Source organism: Lepus europaeus, chromosome 12, assembly GCF_033115175.1.
Source record: "Lepus europaeus isolate LE1 chromosome 12, mLepTim1.pri, whole genome shotgun sequence".
In the NCBI taxonomy this organism is placed as follows: Eukaryota; Metazoa; Chordata; class Mammalia; order Lagomorpha; family Leporidae; genus Lepus; species Lepus europaeus.
The window spans coordinates 6,931,131-6,949,696 of NC_084838.1; the positions used below are offsets into that span (position 1 = coordinate 6,931,131).

An 18,566-nucleotide genomic window follows, 5' to 3' on the forward strand; every position below is an offset into this window, starting at 1 on the left:
TGGGTTAGCTAAGGGGACAGGTGACAGAATCAAGATGTCACCAAGAACTCTTGACAACGAGCAATTATGGGACACACTAATGAGATCAAAGTTAACGCGCACAATGCACAGTGCTACACTTAGGTACAAAACACAATTCGCTCAAGGACAGGATGGGAAAGGCCAGGCGCTGCACAGCAGGCTTCGCCAACCTTTTCGTCCATCAGGAAACTGAGGCTCGGAGACCCTGAGCAGGAACTGCTGGGGCTGTCTGAGTCTAAGGCGGTCTCTGCTACACCACTATGCTGCCTCACAGCAGGACGGCTACACACATGAAAACGTCTAGAGTGGTGGGAGGCTGCATGCTGGGGGCTCATCGTGAGTGTCAGGATTTACAGAAAGAGGTGGAGAGTCTACAGTAAGGAAGAGGAAGGGCCCGCCCTGCCCTGCGGCTGATGCAGCCACCAGAGCCACGTGTTCTACTGGAGACCTCTGTGTATCCAAGGGACAGCACTGAGGGCGCAGACGGTGGAACCGAGTCCTTGACTCAGGAGGAAACCGATGATGTCCTCCAGAGCCTGAGGCCTGTCACGCTGGAGTGCTGAGCCTTGGCCCACAGGCTACGGAGGACGGAAGCAGCAACTCCAAATGGAATATAATGCTGTTCAATAAGAAGCTTCTAGCAATGAGGCGATGGAATGAGCTGCCTGAGAGATCTGGTAGGAGGGGAAATATTGACTTGATCTTTGTCCCTGGTTCCTGGCGTACAGTGCCCCAAACCCTAGGGCTATCCTGGGTGACAACGGTGATAGGAATGCCTTGGGAGAACCCCCAGGTAGCTTCAGGATGCGGGTGGGCTCCCAAAAAGATCAAGCCTTGGGTAGAATCTTTGGAGTTTCCAGCCCTACCCTCAACCTCAAGAGAGAGGAGAGGGGCTGGAGATCGAGTCAGCTCTCAGTGGCCAACGATGTGATCAGTCACGCCTACCTGGTGGAATCTCCGGAAACCCCTAAACCAGAAGGCTCTCCCAGGTTGGTGAGCAGGTTGAGTTGTGGGGAAGTCGAAGCTGGCGTGTCCCGAGAAGGTGTGGAAGCTCCGTGCTATCCCAACCCCATGCCTTGCCCTATGCATCTCTTCCATTTGGCCGTTCCTGAGTTGTGTCCTTTAGAGTAAATCAGTAATAGTAAGCAAACCATTTTTGAGTTCTGTGAGTCATTTTAGCAAGCTGGGGAACCTCAGGAGGAGGGCTTGTGGGAATCTGATTTTGTACCCAGTCAGACAGGAATCTGGCTCCTTCTGAAGTGAGAACAGGCTTGTGGGACCGAGTCCTTAAACCTCGGCAGTGTGCCGCTAACTCCAGGTAGTTGGTGTTGAAACCAAGTTGAACTACGGGACACTCAGTTGGGTCAGAACTGGTTGGTGTCAGCAAGGAAGAAAACTGATCAAAAAGTAGCAAGTTTCCCATGACCAGAGAGATGTTTGGGCAGGGAAAGATCCACTGACCCTGGGTAAAGTCGCTGAGTGGGTCTATGTGTTGGATAGAGAATGGCCTAACGAACCCTAGGTCCATGCTAACAGAGCTGACTGGCAACCTGTGTACCAGCCCATGACCAAGTGTATGGGAATGGAGAGAAGGCATTTAGCAAGTTCTATAGCAAAGTGATCTCACTGTGTCATTGGAATACGTGCTCAGTGGGTTCATCTCGTTCAACAGAGTCCAGTGCCAACGGGGGGTTACTGAATTCCCTGCTGAGTGGCATAAGGTGGCTGCTGTGCACTAGTCAAGCAGGGTAGGTCACAGGGGGCTCTTCAACAAATCAAAGCAGGGCCTTCACCACGGATGGGCCGAGGAGCACTGCTTGGAGGCTTGGCCTTCCTGCGACATCCCTGGGAAAGCCTTGTCTGACCGCCTTACCTGAAGGTGGCCTCTGCCGGCCACACTCCACGCGACGGTACGCTGTTTCTCTACAGGACTCGCCCACATGTGCAACCTCCCCATGTGTTTGGGTTACGACTGGCCACTCTCCCTTCCAGTTTCTAAGCCCACAAGGGCAGCGACCTCAGCGCTCTCATTCACCCCTGCGCCCAGTGCTCAGTCCAGCGGCACTGAGCAATGACCCTGTGAGTGCACACTGAATGATTAGTTTCTCATATTACATGAAAGACACTCCCGATACAACTTATGCTTCTTACTTTGTAGCAATGATGCACTATAGTATTCAGACTCATTCTTCCTCTGAAAAGCACTCTAAGTACCAGGAAAATATTAAAATCATCTCCCTAAAAGTTTTGGAGCACTTACCGGAGAATAAGGACTTCACAACCAAAACTGAAAGGCAGAGACCCCAGAGAGGTAAGTGCAACCCAGAAGCCACCCCCCTTTTTTTTGGCTTGAGGGTATTTGTCAGCCCTAGCAAAACTGAACGAGATTTGTGCTGAGCTCATGGGGCAAGAGGGCCAAGAATCCAATCCCTAGCCCGGTGAAGCAGGCCAGCAGGAGACTACCCCACGGTATGCTGGGATCCCAAAGGGCTACCTGCTCAAGGAAGAGTGAACTAAAGAAACCACCTCTACCACCAAGACCGCAAGGAAGGCTGCTGTGTGGCCGCGGAGCTGCCTGGGGAGGGTCTCTGCGGGGCGGTGCCCACAGGTCAGCTCCAGCCTGTATTCCCCGGGTTAGTGTAAAAGGCTTCAAGTTGGGAATTCACTTTACAGGGGTCTGGTATAAGCAAACATAAATCCTTCCTTCCAAAGGGCAACTCATCTTCGGCCTCATATTGTTCCCAAAAATTAATTTCCGAGAACGACAAACAGCACACCATCAGGCAGCAAAAGACAGGAAGGAACATATTACATCACAAGCAGACGCCAGGAGGAAATAAACCAAACAGAAAACTTCATATATTAGGAATATCAATCACCGAGGAACTATAATAAAGGTTTAAGAAGATAAAAAGCAAAGTTTGGAAGAGTCAACTGTAAGAAGTGACTGTGCAATCTTGGATTAAGGCAATGGTTTTTTAGTCATGAAAGCACAAGCAACAAAAGAAAATACAGACCAACTGGCCATCCTCAAATTTAAAAATTTCAGTGCTTCAAAGGACACAGTCAAGAGAGTGAAAAGACAATCCAAGGAATAGGAGAAAAGTTTTGCAAATAATATATATGATGAGAATAAATAAAGAACATTTATAATTCAACAATAAAAAGATAGCCAAGTCATGAAACTGCTATGCAATTTGTTCGTGGTCTGAACAACTGTAAGCCGCTAGACTGAGTCAACTACTGTACCTCCCTCAGAGGAAGCCTCTTTGCTTTCCCCCTCTCGGTGTCAGGTGCTCGTCTGAGCCTTTATTGGGTTGAGCAGTAACACTGGCCAGAGGCTTGAAACTGAAGACCACCCACATCAAACACAGCCAAGGGGTCCAGCTGAGCTCTCGTTCTCAGCAGCTTTGTGGAACCCAAATCTGTAAAAACATTTGGCCCGGGACATGCTATTTCCTGGGAGAAATCTGAAACAGGACGGTGTTTTGAACACAGCAGACCATGGCAATCTGTGCAGTCAATGATTGCACCAAATGGCTCCCAACATGGCAAGCGGGGAGCTTGGGGCCACGCGGCTGGGGGCTGCAGAGCCACGGGGGACCCCAGCAGTCTGACCAGAGCCAGTGCACAGGAGACGTTGAGACCCTGCCCTCCAGTGTCCGGCAGCCCCAGGTGACACAGCCAGGTGAGCACTGATGACTGCGCTGTCTGCTGAGCCTGGTTCCACAGGCAGGCTGTTTGCATCCTTCCTGTGTGTGTGTGTGTGTATGTCCTCCTGTGTGTGTGTCCTCCTGTGTGTGTGTGTATGTCCTCCTGTGTGTGTGTCCTCCAGGTGTGTGTGTGTGTCTCCTCCTGTGTGTGTGTGTCCTCCAGGTGTGTGTGTGTGTATGTCCTCCTGTGTGTGTGTCCTCCTGTGTGTGTGTGTATGTCCTCCTGTGTGTGTCCTCCAGGTGTGTGTGTGTGTCTCCTCCTGTGTGTGTGTGTCCTCCAGGTGTGTGTGTGTGTATGTCCTCCTGTGTGTGTGTCCTCCTGTGTGTGTGTGTATGTCCTCCTGTGTGTGTCCTCCTGTGTGTGTGTGTATTTCCTCCACGTGTGTGTGTGTGTATTTCCTCCGTGTGTGTGTGTGTGTATTTCCTCCAGGTGTGTGTGTGTGTATGTCCTCCTGTGTGTGTGTCCTCCAGGTGTGTGTGTGTGTGTCCTCCTGTGTGTGTGTGTATTTCCTCCGTGTGTGTGTGTGTGTATTTCCTCCAGGTGTGTGTGTGTATGTCCTCCTGTGTGTGTGTGTATGTCCTCCAGGTGTGTGTGTGTGTATGTCCTCCTGTGTGTGTGTGTATGTCCTCCAGGTGTGTGTGTGTGTGTGTGTGTATTTCCTCTAGGCGCTGGCCCTGGGCGGGGCCGGAGCTGTGTTCCTGGGTGGGGCCAGAGGGTGAGGTGTGTGTGTGTATTTCCTCCAGGTGTGTGTGTGTGTATGTCCTCCTGTGTGTGTGTGTCCTCCAGGTGTGTGTGTGTGTATGTCCTCCTGTGTGTGTGTCCTCCTGTGTGTGTGTGTATTTCCTCCGTGTGTGTGTGTGTATTTCCTCCAGGTGTGTGTGTGTGTATGTCCTCCTGTGTGTGTGTGTATGTCCTCCAGGTGTGTGTGTGTATGTCCTCCTGTGTGTGTGTATGTCCTCCAGGGGTGTGTGTGTGTGTGTGTGTATTTCCTCTAGGCGCTGGCCCTGGGCGGGGCCGGAGCTGTGTTCCTGGGTGGGGCCAGAGGGTGAGGTGTGTGTGTGTATTTCCTCCAGGTGTGTGTGTGTGTGTGTGTGTGTGTTTCCTCCTGGCACTGGTCCTGGGAGGGGCCAGAGTTGGGTTTCTGTAGGGTGAGATGTGTGTGTATGTCCTCCAGGTGTGTGTATGTGTGTGTGTGTGTGTATTTCCTCTAGGCGCTGGCCCTGGGCAGGGCCAGAGCTGTGTTCCTGGGTGGGGACAGAGGGTAAGGTGTGTGTATGTGTGTGTATATTTCCTCCAGGTGTGTGTGCGTGTGTGTATGTCCTCCAGGTGTGTGTATGTGTGTGTGTTTCCTCCAGGTGTTTGTGTGTGTTTGTGTGTGTACTTCCTCCAGGCGCTGGCCCTGGGAGGGACCAGAGCTGTGTTTCTGTAGGGTGAGGTGTGTGTGTATGTCCTCCAGGTGTGTGTGTGTGTGTATTTCCTCCAGGTGTGTGTGTGTGTGTCCTCCAGGTGTGTGTATGTGTGTGTGTGTTTCCTCCAGGTGTGTGTGTGTATGTGTGTGTATGTGTGTGTGTACTTCCTCCAGGCGCTGGTCCTGGGAGGGACCAGAGCTGTGTTTCTGTAGGGTGAGGTGTGTGTGTGTGTGTTTCCTCCAGGTGTGTGTTTGTGTGTGTACTTCCTCCAGGTGTGTGTGTGTGTGTGTGTTTCCTCCAGGTGTGTGTGTGTGTGTGTGTTTCCTCCAGGTGTGTGTGTGTGTATGTGTATGTGTACTTCCTCCAGGCGCTGGCCCTGGGAGGGGCCAGAGCTGTGTTCCTGGGTGGGGACAGAGGGTAAGGTGTGTGTGTGTGTGTGTATTTCCTCCAGGTGTGTGTGTGTGTGTGTTTCCTCCAGGTGTGTGTGTGTGTATGTGTGTGTGTACTTCCTCCAGGCGCTGGCCCTGGGAGGGGCCAGAGCTGTGTTTCTGCAGGGTGAGGACAGCCCAGTGCTGTTTCATTACTTCAGACTGGGCTCAAGTTCTGCTGAAGGAGGCCTTCAGGCACAGCTGTCTCTGGGGGCTCTGGTACTTGGGTTCTCAACGCAGCACCTCAGCATGGCTTTCTTGCAGGGGAACAAGACTCCTCGGCTCCTGCTCCTGGCCTGGCTCCTGGGCCACAGGTGGGGCCTGGTGTGGTGATGACTGCCTCGTTTCAGGAGCTGGGCCACTTGGGGAGGGCTGGTTCCAAGCCGCAGGAGCCAGCTTCCCTGGGTGTTCCTTCTACCTGGGCCAGCTGCCATGGTTCTGGAAGAGTGGGCACGTGTTCAGGACCCAGCCCAAGATGGGACACAGCAACGTGAGGGCATCGTGTCTGGGTGAGCGGGTGCTGAGCTAAGGCTAAGGTGAAGGTGAGCAATGAGCTCCCAAACGCTGGGGCCTCCCAGTGCCACCCAGAGCCCTGTACCAAGGACCTGCCCTAGGCGGCGGTCGGGGAGCAGCGCCGGCGATATGCAGTGATGACAACAGCCACAGCCAGAACCGTTAGCGCTCACACTGCTGACGCTACAGGCTGCTCACTCCCGGCTAGGCACCGCACCAAGAGCTTTACCAGCTCAGCCCACGGGATCCTGCCAGTGACCCCGGCACAGTTTCTACTGTTCAGGCGGCGAGAGGGAGGTGCAGACAGCTGGGGGTGCTCGGGCACGGGGCGAACTACCTTCCCAAAGAGCAGAAGGGAAACTTGGGGAGCTCAGTGTACCCTGAGCTTTTGGGGGCAGAACCCAAGAGACAGGGCAGACAGTGACAGTTCTAAAGAGGACAGAGGATAGAAAAGCAAGGTGAGCCCCTGGGGCCTGCAGCAAGGAAGACTTGGAGGGCCCAGAAAGAGGGCTGGGGGCCAGGAGGTGTAGACAGCGAGGGCCTCTTCCCTCTGTCTTCTCTGAAGGAAGGTGGCATTTTTCAGTTGCACTAACTTTCTTGCCTCGCCCTCCTGGGCCCTGGCACTGCTTGTACGGGGGCCATTCATAAAGGACACTGAGGTTCTCTCTGCTCCATCGCTGGCAGAACAGCGTGGGGTCCACCTCGAGAGGGTGTGTGTCCCCCTGTTCACCATCCTCCGGGCCACAGTCATGGCCTTCCCCTTTCCCGCCGGCTCCCAGCACAGTGCCGGGAGGCTCCGTTCACCCCCTCCAGAGCGCCGCTCGGGCACGAGGCTCACCGGCTGCTCACGGCTGTGTCACACGTGTCACACTCTCACAGGCACGGGGGAGGCGTCCTTACCTCATCTGAGGAGCCATTCTCCACCCGGAACCTCCCGGCCCTCTGGATGGCTCCGTCGGCATCACTGGAAATGAGCTAGAAGAAGAAAACATTCAGTTAGGCAGCAGGGCCAGCAGGAGCCATGCTCCCTCTGCCTGGATGTGGCCAGCCATGAGGGAGCGATCAAACATCCGACAACACGAGCTAGAGGGCTCAGCCTACAAGCTAACAAGCCAACAAGCCTTTTATCTATTTGCTTATTTTTTTTAAAGTTTATTTATTCACTGGTTCACTCCCCAAATGCTCACAACATCTGGGACTGGGCCAGGCCAAAGCCAGAAGCCAGGAACTCCGTCCTAGTCTCCCACGTGGGTGGCAGGGACCCAAGCACTTGGGCCACCATCCACCGCCTTCCCAGGTGCACTAGCAGGAAGCTGGATTGGACGCTGAGGCAGCACGGCAAGGACAACGTGGGCCCCGTTAACCGTCCTTTTAAAGCTCAGTCCCCCGAGCTGGGCTCCATAGTCTATAGGTGCCCAAGAGGAAGGAGCACTCAATCTTTAAGAGTGGAAACGGGAGCATCAGATCTAAATCTGAATACATCCCCATACTGGAAAACACGAAGGCAATGCCCTCCAGAAAGAGAATCTTCATAATGCAACACATGTGGACAGGCGGCAGCTCACAGATGGCAGAGCTGAGAGCCAAGTCCCCAGTCCGGCTGCCTTCACGGGACGGCCCAAAGAACAATCAGTGGCTGGCGTGAACTCAAGGCTTCCCCAACATCAGAGAAAGCCTGCGTGCTTCATCTGGTTTTAAATAGCTTCCCAAAGGCCAATTAGTCCTTGCAAGGGGAGCTCTGGCAACGCGAGGCTTGCAAACAGACGGCCTTCCAGGGCTCGTGCTAGGAAGAGAGAAGTGGAACGGAAACCGGGGCTTGGCACCACTGGTACTGAAGATACCGACTCAACTTCCACCTCTTTCTCCCCTTCTCGATTTAGTAGCAACTTGGGAAAATGACATCTTTCTTTCTTGACATTTGAATCCACCCACAATTTGTAGATCTGCCAACGGTTTCCACATCCCGGACTCACTAAAGCACCTTGCCCCGGGGCCGCTTCTCATGGCTCTAGCTTAAGGCTCACAGTGAGACAGAGATGCAAGTTCTCAGGGAAGGTTGTTATCTCAGACTGTCGCTGGTGTTTAAGAGATACACGGGTGTGGAAATACACGGACGGTTTTCAGGAAAATAACTCTCACAGATTTTCCCAAGGAAAATTATTTTTAAAAGATTCATGATTTTCCCCCCATAGCAAGTATAATAGTAGTATCTGGGATTTATGGGGTGCTTCTGTGTGCCGTGCGCTCCTCTGCCTCTAACAGGCCGTGTCTCGTTTAATTCTAATAAGAACAACACAAGGCAGGCACTGTTAGCTTCCTCATGTACGAAGGAGCAAACCGCGGGGGGGGGGGGGGATGTGAAGTCAGCAGCCAAGGTCACGTGAAGGCTAACGTCGGGGAGGACTGTGATGAGGCGGGCCAAAGCAATCCGACTCCAGACATCCATCACCCCCTCTAGCCACCGCCCTACCCGACCGTCCTCCGGGGAATGTTGGCAATAAGGTCAGTTTTCACACCTAATCTTTAACCTGAAAAATGCTTTCTCAAAACAAATAAAGATTTGTGTCTGTGTTTAGCTACTGATGACGTAAGAGCACTCCAATGCCCATAAACCAAGGATGGCCCACAGAGGCTGAGCAGTACAGATTTCCCTTTGTCCACAGAGGGCCCTGGCCTTCGCCCTCGGCTCCTGGGAGGAGACCTCCACGCCCGGGGGGATGCCCTGTGTGAGTATCTGTTTACTTAGGACCTGGGAACCCTGCTGGACAATAACACATGATTTATGGTGGGGCTTCGGGTCACCTGGAGTCAGCTCTAGCTCTGGAGGCTGAGGTCAGCCCCAAGGATGGCCAACCATGTCCACGTGACCACGCCCTCCTAAAAACTACACCACGACTCAGGTGCGCTCTGGTTCTCAACACACACGTCATTGCCAGGAGGCATCAGGTGCTGCCCATGACCCTACCGGGAGAGGACGACCAGAAGCTCCGTATTTGGAACTCTCCTGGGTGCTGTCCCACGGGTCTCTGCCTTCGGCTGATTTTAACCTGTGCCTTTTCCCTGCAATAAACCATAAATGAGATTAAGAGCTTTTGGAGGGTTCTGTGAGTCTTTCTAGAACACTGTTGAGCCTGAGGGTGACCCGAGGACCCCTGAACTCTGCAGGTGATGTGAATATGAGGGTGACCCTGTGGACCAGCTCTGACTTCACAGAGGTCAATTCTGCAGTGTAAGACAAATGTAGGTCTCCTGGGGTCACTGCCATTTACACAGGAAGTAGAGAGGACTCAGTGTCTGTGGGCTCCTACCTGCTGTCTGACAGAGGGAGCGGTAAATAGGCTTCTAGCTGAGGGTTATTGGTATAGGCTGTCTCAAGGGCTTTAGGAGAAGCATCTGGACTTGGCAAGAAAAGAGTACTGCGACCAATTACTAACATCTGGTACAGGTACATAAAGAGAGAGGGGGCCACATACACCTCTCACTTGCCACCCTTAACTAGAGCTTGGTAGACAGAGTCCTAAGACCAAGCCTCACCTAGGACCCAACGAGGGGAGCTCACGGTGATTCACTCACTCATTCATTGATACAAAAAACATAAAGAGGAGATTGCACTGTGGCATCCCATATGGGCGCCGATTCGAATCCTGGCTGCTCCACTTCCAATCCAGCTCTCTGCTATGGCCTAGGAAAGCAGTGGAAGATGGCCCAAGTCCTTGGGCCCCTGCACCTGCATGGGAGACCAGGAAGAAGCTCCTGGCTCCTGGCTTCAGATCAGCCCAGCTCTGGCCGTTGCAGCCATTTGGGGAGTGAACTAGCAGATGGAAGTTTTCTCTCTCTCTCTCTCTCTCTCTGCCTCTCTGCAACTCTGCTTTTCAAATAAATAAATAAATCTTTAAAAATAAAACATGAAGATCTGCCGCCTGCCGCTATATGCCAAGCACTGCCAGGCACGGGCAGTCATACTTTTTTCGGGGTGGTAGGTGAGGGGCCACTTGAGACTTTCCACACAGCTCTGGCTGTCGAGTGGTTTTGGTGAACTGCAAAACCGTTCCCCCTCTAGTCCCCATTTCTTCCCATCAGAGGGCACACACACCTGGGACTCCCTGGCTTGGAAGGCGCTCCCCTCCCACCTTCCCCACGTCCCCACTGCTCCAAGATACCGTCCCTGACCTCACGGCCTGGGCAAACGATCCCATGTCAGGGTTCCAGAGCACTCACAGGGGGTGATTTCCTTTCTTGGAGTGAGTCCCAGGTTCCTGCTTCTCTTCCTAGACACCCTCCTGACTCCCCAGTAAGCTCTATGAAGGCAGAGACTACGTTTTTTTTTTTTCCTCACCACTGCCCCCCTAGAGTGGACTTGGTATAAACTTTCATTAAGTATTTATAAATAAGAACTATGTCAATAGATGAATGCCAAATTCCTACACAAATGACCAAAGAAATCTAACCATGGGGAAAGACCTGTGCCAACACTGGAAACACAGAAAGTTCATCTCTCGTGCAAGAAGTGTCCAAGAGATTCTACCAGATCTATCACAAAGGAGGGACCAAAGGGAAGGGCAGGCCAAACAGCCAAAGTCACCAGGTACCAAGGCATGGCAACGTGAAGCCTGACTTAAGCCTCATGGATTCTAACTAATACCCCGACCTCACACACCAGGGCCTGCCTGAGGTTGGCGTCGGTGGAAGGGCAGTGGGTGGGAAGGAGATCCTCTGCCCTCCCCTGCCCTCCAGCTGACTCCAGCGGCCGTGGTGGCTGGTGCCTGGCAAACCGGCTGATGTGAAGGAAGACACTGAACCCAGGGGTGAAAACACAAACAGCACAGAAACACATTTTCCAACACAGCTGAGACTCAGCTGACTCCATCAGTTCTCTTTCTATCGTTCTGTCCACAGCTCTGATCCAGCCAATTAAAACCGGAGAAGAGGCCGGCACTGCGGTGTAGCGCGTTAAGCCACTGCCTGCAGCACCAGCATCCCATATGGGTGCCAGTTTGAGTCCCAGCTGCTCCACTTCCGATCCAGCTCTCTGCTATGGCCTGGGAAAGCAGTGGAAGAATGACCAAATGCTTGGGACCCTGCACCCACGTGGGAGACCTGGAAGAAGCTCCTGGCTCCTGGCTTCCGATCGGCGCAGCTCCGGCTATTGCAGCCATCTGGGGACTGAACCAGCAGATGGAAGACCTCTCTGGCTCTACCTCTTTCTGTAACTCTTTCAAATAAATAAAATAAAATCTCAAAAAAAAAATAAAATAAAATAAACTGACACTCTTCCTTTGTGGGAAGGTTTGGTTCAGGAATGACAGAGTCTGTAGCAGAACCCATCTAAATGTCCAATACTGCACAACCCAGAAGCCTTCTCCCCGATTCATCCTACGTGGTGCAGAGTTCCAGCTGCCACCAAAACCTACTCTTGCCATTCTCCAGGGTAATCCTGCCTCCAAGGCAGCCACGTGACGCACTTCTCTCTGCCTACAAGGGGGCCAGAGTCCTGGGGGGCATTTATGGGACCCGGGCCTGTAGAAGGGTGGTGCCTTTCTCCTTTCCCCTCCCCATTGGCCAGAACACTGATAACCAGAGGCCATGAAATGTCACACTGAAGACTGTGGGCCCGTCCTGTGCTTGAACGGGGTGGGCGCAGAGCTGCCATCCACTTAGAATACCTGGCTGGACGTGCATTTGTGCACTAATCCAACCCATAAAGGAGAACACAGGAAAACCACTGATCCTAGGTGTTAGTAAAATGATGTGGCGCCATCCAACCCCAGACGCCATCACAGGCCCTGGCCCCTGTTGCCATGTTGCATGGTAGGCTTTGGCCCTAGACCTCATGGTCCAACCACCGGTGTCCACTTTCACCTCCACCCTAATGGGATTGGATACTCCTACTTCCCTGCCTGCCCCCCAGCAAAGATTTAAAAGGAACTACTCCTGAACACGTGGCTCTCTTTCTCTGTGGCTCCTGATCTCTCTCCCAGTCTGTTTCTGTCTCTGCCTCTGTCTCTCTGGATCTCTCTCTTACATTCTCCTTATCTCTCTCTTTTTATTTATTTATTTATTTTTGTACAGGCAGAGTTAGAGAGAGAGAGATAGAGAGACAGAGAGAAAGGTCTTCCTTCTGTTGGTTCACCCCCCAAGTGGCTGCTACGGCCAGCGCGCTGCGCTGATCTGAAGCCAGGAGCCAGGTGCTTCTTCCAGGTCTCCCATGCGGGTGCAGGGCCCAAGGACCTGGGGCATCCTCCACTGCACTCCTGGGCCACAGCAGAGAGCTGGACTGGAAGAAGAGCAACCGGGACAGAATTCAGTGCCCCGACCGGGACTAGAATCTGGGGTGCCGGCGCCGCAGGCGGAGGATTAGCCTAGTGAGCCGCAGTGCTGGCCATCCTTCTCTCTCTTTTTCCTTCTTTGCCCCTCCCCTCCGGTCTGTCAGGTTTCCCCCAGTAAACCTGTTCCCTTACTCTGGTGTTTGTGTGTGTTTTGTGGCGGCCTTACATTAGGTTCTTAATTTAACCTGTGGAACCTGACATGAAGTACCAGAACAAACGTTCTACGGAACAGACCCACCACAAAAAGCACAAGGAAATCTTAGAAAATCTCAAATGATGGTAATGACTTGGGAGCAAAATGGATCTATAAAAATGGAACAACTGTGATCAGCTCTCAGAATTCTGAAGTCCAGTGGCCACAGTGAACCAAAAACTAGATACCGAGAAGAAAATCTCCCCAGAGAGTAAACGGGAATTTCAGTTTAAGATGGATACAGGAAGTTGGTTATCAACATCTTAGAGAACAGAGCTGGGAGAAAGTGCAGAGAAGAATGGATGGTGACATTAGGAAGTGGTCTTCGGGCAGAGCACCCAGGGATAACAAATTGCCCTGCAGCCAGCTACCCTCCGTGTTAAGGCAGCTCGGTATACATTAGCTTATGTGTGTAAGAGGGGCCGAAGAAAATGAGAGTTTTTAAAGAAAACAAATGTATGTGCCAGGAACGAGGAAACAAGCCTTGGAAGCAGGGCCCAGCTTCTTGTCTGTCGTTCCCCACCCAAGGAGTCTTCGATTCACTGAACCAGGGAAGTGAGGTTCTAATCTCTGGACTGAGCGAGTCATTCGCTCCTCCAATAGATGAGAACCCTGATGGCCAGTGCTGTCCGGAGGGGTTTGCGTAGGGGAGTTCCACATCTGAAACCCCTCCACCCACACTTTTGCGGAAGAGGCAGTGGGGAGAAGAAACGGGGACCCCCACTCATGCCCATAAAACCCCGGTCTGAGTGCAGACTGCATTCTCCGGGCTTTACTGAGAGGCCGGCCTGCTCCATCAGGTGTAGGAATGGCTGTCTCTTCCCTTTTTCCAATAAACTATGCGAAAATAGGCCCTGCTCGTTCCCCGGCTACACATTTCGTCATCAATGGAACGAGTCCGGGTGCTGGAATCGGCGGTGAGACAGGGAGCCAGGGGAGAGCGCCGCCTGTTGAAGGCCGCTGGGCCTTCAATAAGGGGAAGAAAGCAGAGAGCGGGGATGGGGGGTGGGGGGGGGTGGAGGGGGTGGAGGGGTGAGGCCTTCAAGCCCCAGGGCCAGCAAAGCTGCAGGCGCTGGGCGGGTGTCCTCTCCGCCAGGAAGAAGCGTCCAGAAAAGAGGCCTTTACAAATGCAGCCCTGCCTACTCTGGAGGCCGTGGTCCTGAGCTGCCTTAAAATCTGCTGGGTGCAGGCCAGCGCCGCGGCTCACTAGGCTAATCCTCCGCCTTGCGGCGCCGGCACCCCGGGTTCTAGTCCCGGTCAGGGCGCCGGATTCTATCCCGGTTGCCCCTCTTCCAGGCCAGCTCTCTGCTGTGGCCGGGGAGGGCAGTGGAGGATGGCCCAAGTGCTTGGGCCCTGCATCCCTTGGGAGACCAGGAGAAGCACCTGGCTCCTGGCTTCGGATTGGCGCAGCGCACTGGCCACAATGCACTGGCCGTAGCGGCCACTTTGGGGTGAACCAATGGAAAAAGGAAGACCTTTCTCTCTGTCTCTCTCTCTCTCTCTCACTGTCCACTCAGCCTGTCAAAAAAAAAAATGGATAAGCACAATTTAATAACCATAATAAATTTATTAAGGTACACAGAATATGTACCTTTTAAAACTGTCCACTGAACTTTAAAATGCTGACTTAATTTTGAAAGAAAGATTGAAAAGCACTACAGAATTCCTTCACATAAAAAATTCTATAAAACTATAGAAAAAACAAGAGAAAAAAACTATAGATCACATTTAGCCTAATATAATTGAGTGAAAAACTGTGTTCAAAACATAAAAAAAAAAAACAGAAATTAAAAAATATACATCTGGGCCAGCGCCGCGGCTCACTAGGCTAATCCTCCGCCTTGTGGCGCCGGCACACCGGGTTCTAGTCCCGGTCGGGGCACCGATCCTGTCCCGGTTGCCCCTCTTCCAGGCCAGCTCTCTGCTGTGGCCAGGGAGTGCAGTGGAGGATGGTTCAAGTACTTGGGCCCTGCACCCCATGGGAGACCAGGAGAAGCACCTGGCTCCTGCCATCGGATCAGCGCGGTGCGCCGGCCGCAGCGCGCCTACCGCGGCGGCCATTGGAGGGTGAACCAACGGCAAAAGGAAGACCTTTCTCTCTGTCTCTCTCTCACTGTCCACTCTGCCTGTCAAAAAAAAAATATATATATACATCTGAAAAAACTCTAGGATTAAACAGAAATGGCAAAATTGGACACTATTCCAGAGTAAACCATGTGCTGCCACAGGTGCTATGTTTACAGGGAAACTCATGTTCTTAAATGTTTCATAATTAAACAAGAAATGATAAAAACAATGAAATAAGCAAAAACCTCTAGAAAATACAAAAAAGAACAACGAAAAGGAAAAAACACAAGAAATGCAGGGAAAATAAAAAAAGATCAGAACAGAAATTACAGAATGAGGAGGACAGCAGCAAGGATAAACCTACCCGAGGGTCTCAGGCAATGACCTGGAAAAGCAAAGAACAAAGACAGACACAGAGCGATAAGATAGGAAATGTAGCCACTGAGGAAGATTTTAGGGAGAGTAAGAGAACACCGTATGGAACTACTCGAGTACCAGCAACTTTAACGAAATGAGAGAGAGAGAGAGAGAGAGAGAGAGAGGGACTGATTTGTCCATCTGCCGGTTCACTTCCCAAATGCCTGTAACAGCCAGGGTTGGGCCAGGCTGAAGCCAGGAGCCAGGAGCCACGTCTCCCACAGGGGTGGCAGGGGCCCAAGCACCTGGACCATCCTTTGCTGACTTTCCAGGCACATTAGCGGGGATCTGGGTTGGACGCAGCGGAGCCAGGACTCGAACCAGCACTCCGATATGAGATGCTGTGTGCAAGAGGTGGCTCAGCCCACTGCACCAGCCATGCTGGCTTCCCACAGTGAAAATTATTTTAAGAAAATAAAGGAATGTGGATATGCCAGTAAGTATTTGCAAAACTGAAGAAGCCGTCAGAACACTGCACAATGGCGTTCCTGGCCCAGGGGTCTTCGAGGAGGGGAAGGGTCCTGTCTCCCAGAGCAGCCACTCACTCACAGGATGCCGGGCTGAGTATCCTCAGAGAAGAGCTTGCAGATCATCTATGTTTAGTTTGGTGGAGAAGCACGGGGAAAGGAGTTAATGTATATTCAACTTCAGTGATGCTAAGAAAAGAGGACAACATCTGTATTTCTTTCTTTTTTTTTTTTTTTAAGATTTATTTCTTTATTTGAAAGGCAGAGCTACAGAGAAACAGCGGCAGAGAGAAAGGTCTTCCATCTGCTGGCTCACTCCCCAAATGGCCGCAACAGCTGTAGCTAGGTCTATCTGAACCCAGGAGCCTGGAGCTTCTTTGGGGTCTCCCATGTGGGTGCAGGGGCCCAAGCACTTGGGCCATCTTCCACTGCTTTCCCAGGTGCATTAGCAGGGAGCTGGATCAGAAGTGGAGCAGCTGGGACTGGAACCGGCGCCCATATGGGATGCTTGTGCTGCAGGCAGAGGTTGAACCCACTATGCCACAGCACCGGCCCCCAACATTTGTCTTTGATTCACTGAATCTGGTCTTATATCTCTGACCGGGTCACACACCAACGGGTCAGAGCTCGGGGAAGACAGTGCCAGGGCAGAGAAGGCAGACGCCAGTACGTGATCACTGGCCAGGAGCCGCCAGGCCCGGGGAGGGACTCCCCTGGGTGCTCAGGCACTGTCCGATGCTGTGGCCACAAGTTCTGTTTAAGTTTAATGTTGTTATTGTTTTTTGTCTGTTTGTTTTGTTTTGTTTTGTTTGTTTGTTTTTGACAGGCAGAGTGGACAGTGAGAGAGAGAGAGAGTGGACAGTGAGAGAGAGAGACAGAGAGAAAGGTCTTCCTTTGCCGTTGGTTCACCCTCCAATGGCCGCCGCGGCCGGCGCACTGCGCTGAACCGAAGGCAGGAGCCAGGTGCTTCTCCTGGTCTCCCATGGGGTGCAGGGCCCAAGGACTTGGGCCATCCTCCACTGCCTTCCCGGGCCATAGCAGAGAGCTGGCCTGGAAGAGGGGCAACTGGGACAGAATCCGGCGCCCCGACTGGGACTAGAACCCAGTGCGCTGGCGCCGCAAGGCGGAGGATTAGCCTAGTGAGCCACGGCGCTGGCCTCTGTGTAAGTTTAATGTAAAATTAGTTTAAAATGGTTCTGCTCCTCAGTTACACATTTGCATCCTAAGCGCTGGCTGCAGTGGCCTGTGGCCTCCACAGTGGACAGAGCGGGTACGAGCACTTCTGTAACTGCAGGAAGTTCTACTGTGCCGGATGTCCCCCGGGGCTCTGGGCACCAGGCTCAGCTCGGCTTCCCTTCCTGTGAAACATGAGAAGTGGGGGAAACCCGTGGGACTCAACTCCTGAGCCCAGGCTCTGGTCCAGTGTCAGCAAAACTGTGTCTGATTCACTTAATGCTGAACAGGGTTCAGTGGACCGCATTTTTTTTTTTTTTTTCAGGAAGAAGGTACTATCTAAGCAATAATATCCATGTGTAGGATTTAACAAATTAATTTAAAAGAAAATCAAAGCCAGGATGTGTGAAGTGTTATTCATTAGCTACTGTAAATAAGAATATTATCATTTTTATATTATAGGTGAGTAAATGAGAATCTTGGAGGCTGGCACTTAGTGAAAACAGGGTAATCCTCTGCCTGTGGTGCTGGCATCCCTTGTGGGTGCTGGTTCGAGTCCCAGCTGTTCCTCTTCCGATCCAGCTCTGTGCTATGGCCTGGGAAAGCAGTGGAAGATGGCCCAAGTCCTTGGGCCCCTGCACCCACGTGGGAGACCAGGAACAAGCTCCTGGCTCTTGGCTTCAGATCAGCTCAGCTCCGGACATTGTGGCCATCTGGGGAGGGAACCAGCAGATGGAAGACCTTCCTGTTTCTCCCTCTGTCTGTAACTCTACCTCTCAAACAAATAAATAAAATTTTTAAAGAAATGAGAATCTTTCTTACATTAATACAAATATGGAATTTTTTGAAAAGAAAAAGCTCTCCCCTCTTCTTGGCTGCCTTGTTTCATTGGCCTGGAACCAGTTTCCGCCCTAAATCGTGAAATGCTTGTATATTTTTATGAGGCACAGGGTAACATCTCAACATGCATGTACAGCAGGGACGCCGTCTAAGCAGGCAGTTCACATTTAGGTTTCCCTCTTGGGTCTCTGTGCTTGGAGTCTCTGAGACCTGTGCCCTAAGCAGGCACCATGTGCATTCAGGCACACAAACCGAAGGAGCAATAGATTTACTCAGAAAACCAGCTCCAGGAGGCCATGTGAAGTACACCTTTAAAAATCACATTTCACATGGCCCTCTAGATCACCTTTCTTTAAAAGGAGAGGTATGGGGGCCGGCGCTGTGGCACAGTGGGTTAATCCTCCGTTTGTGGTGCCAGCAACCCATATGGGCGCCGGTTCTAGTCCCAGCTGTTGCCCTTCCAATCCAGCTCTCTGCTGTGGCCTGGGAAAGCAGTAGAAGATGGCCCAAGTCCTTGGGCCCCTGCACCCACGTGGGAGACCAGGAACAAGCTCCTGGCTCCTGGCTTCAGATCGGCACAGCTCCGATCATTGCGGCCACTGGGGAGTGAACCAACAGAAGGAAGACTTTTCTCTCTGTCTCTCCCTCTCACTGTCTGTAACTCTACCTCTCAAATAAATAAATAAAAACTCTTTAAAAAAAATAAAGAGAGGTTATGAGTGGGCCTCACTGACCAGGTTCCAATCTCAGTGCCATACTTATTGGCTCTGTGGTCTTGGGAACATCATTTATTTTTTTTTCCTCTTCCAATTTTAGTCTCTTTATATACACAATGGGAACAATGACTATATCTACTTCTCAGGTCAGGAGGAGGGTTCAACAAGGCAAAATATGTAATGAGACCAGAACAGTGTCTGGACATAAGTTAGTGCCTAATAGGTGTTCTAACACCACAATATACATTATTAACATATGATAATGATTAATATAAATGCTCC

The 18,566-nt window shown here is 52.0% G+C and overlaps 1 protein-coding gene across 1 annotated transcript in view; it reads right to left on the reverse strand.

The window, feature by feature from the left end:
- Window positions 1–18,566, reverse strand: part of GARNL3 (GTPase activating Rap/RanGAP domain like 3) — a 152,340-nt gene that overhangs the window by 90,499 nt on the left and 43,275 nt on the right. Inside the window, exon 3 of the mRNA XM_062208494.1 lies at window positions 6,986–7,060. Coding sequence (XP_062064478.1) covers window positions 6,986–7,060 — 75 coding nt within the window. The remainder of the gene's footprint in view (window positions 1–6,985; window positions 7,061–18,566) is intronic.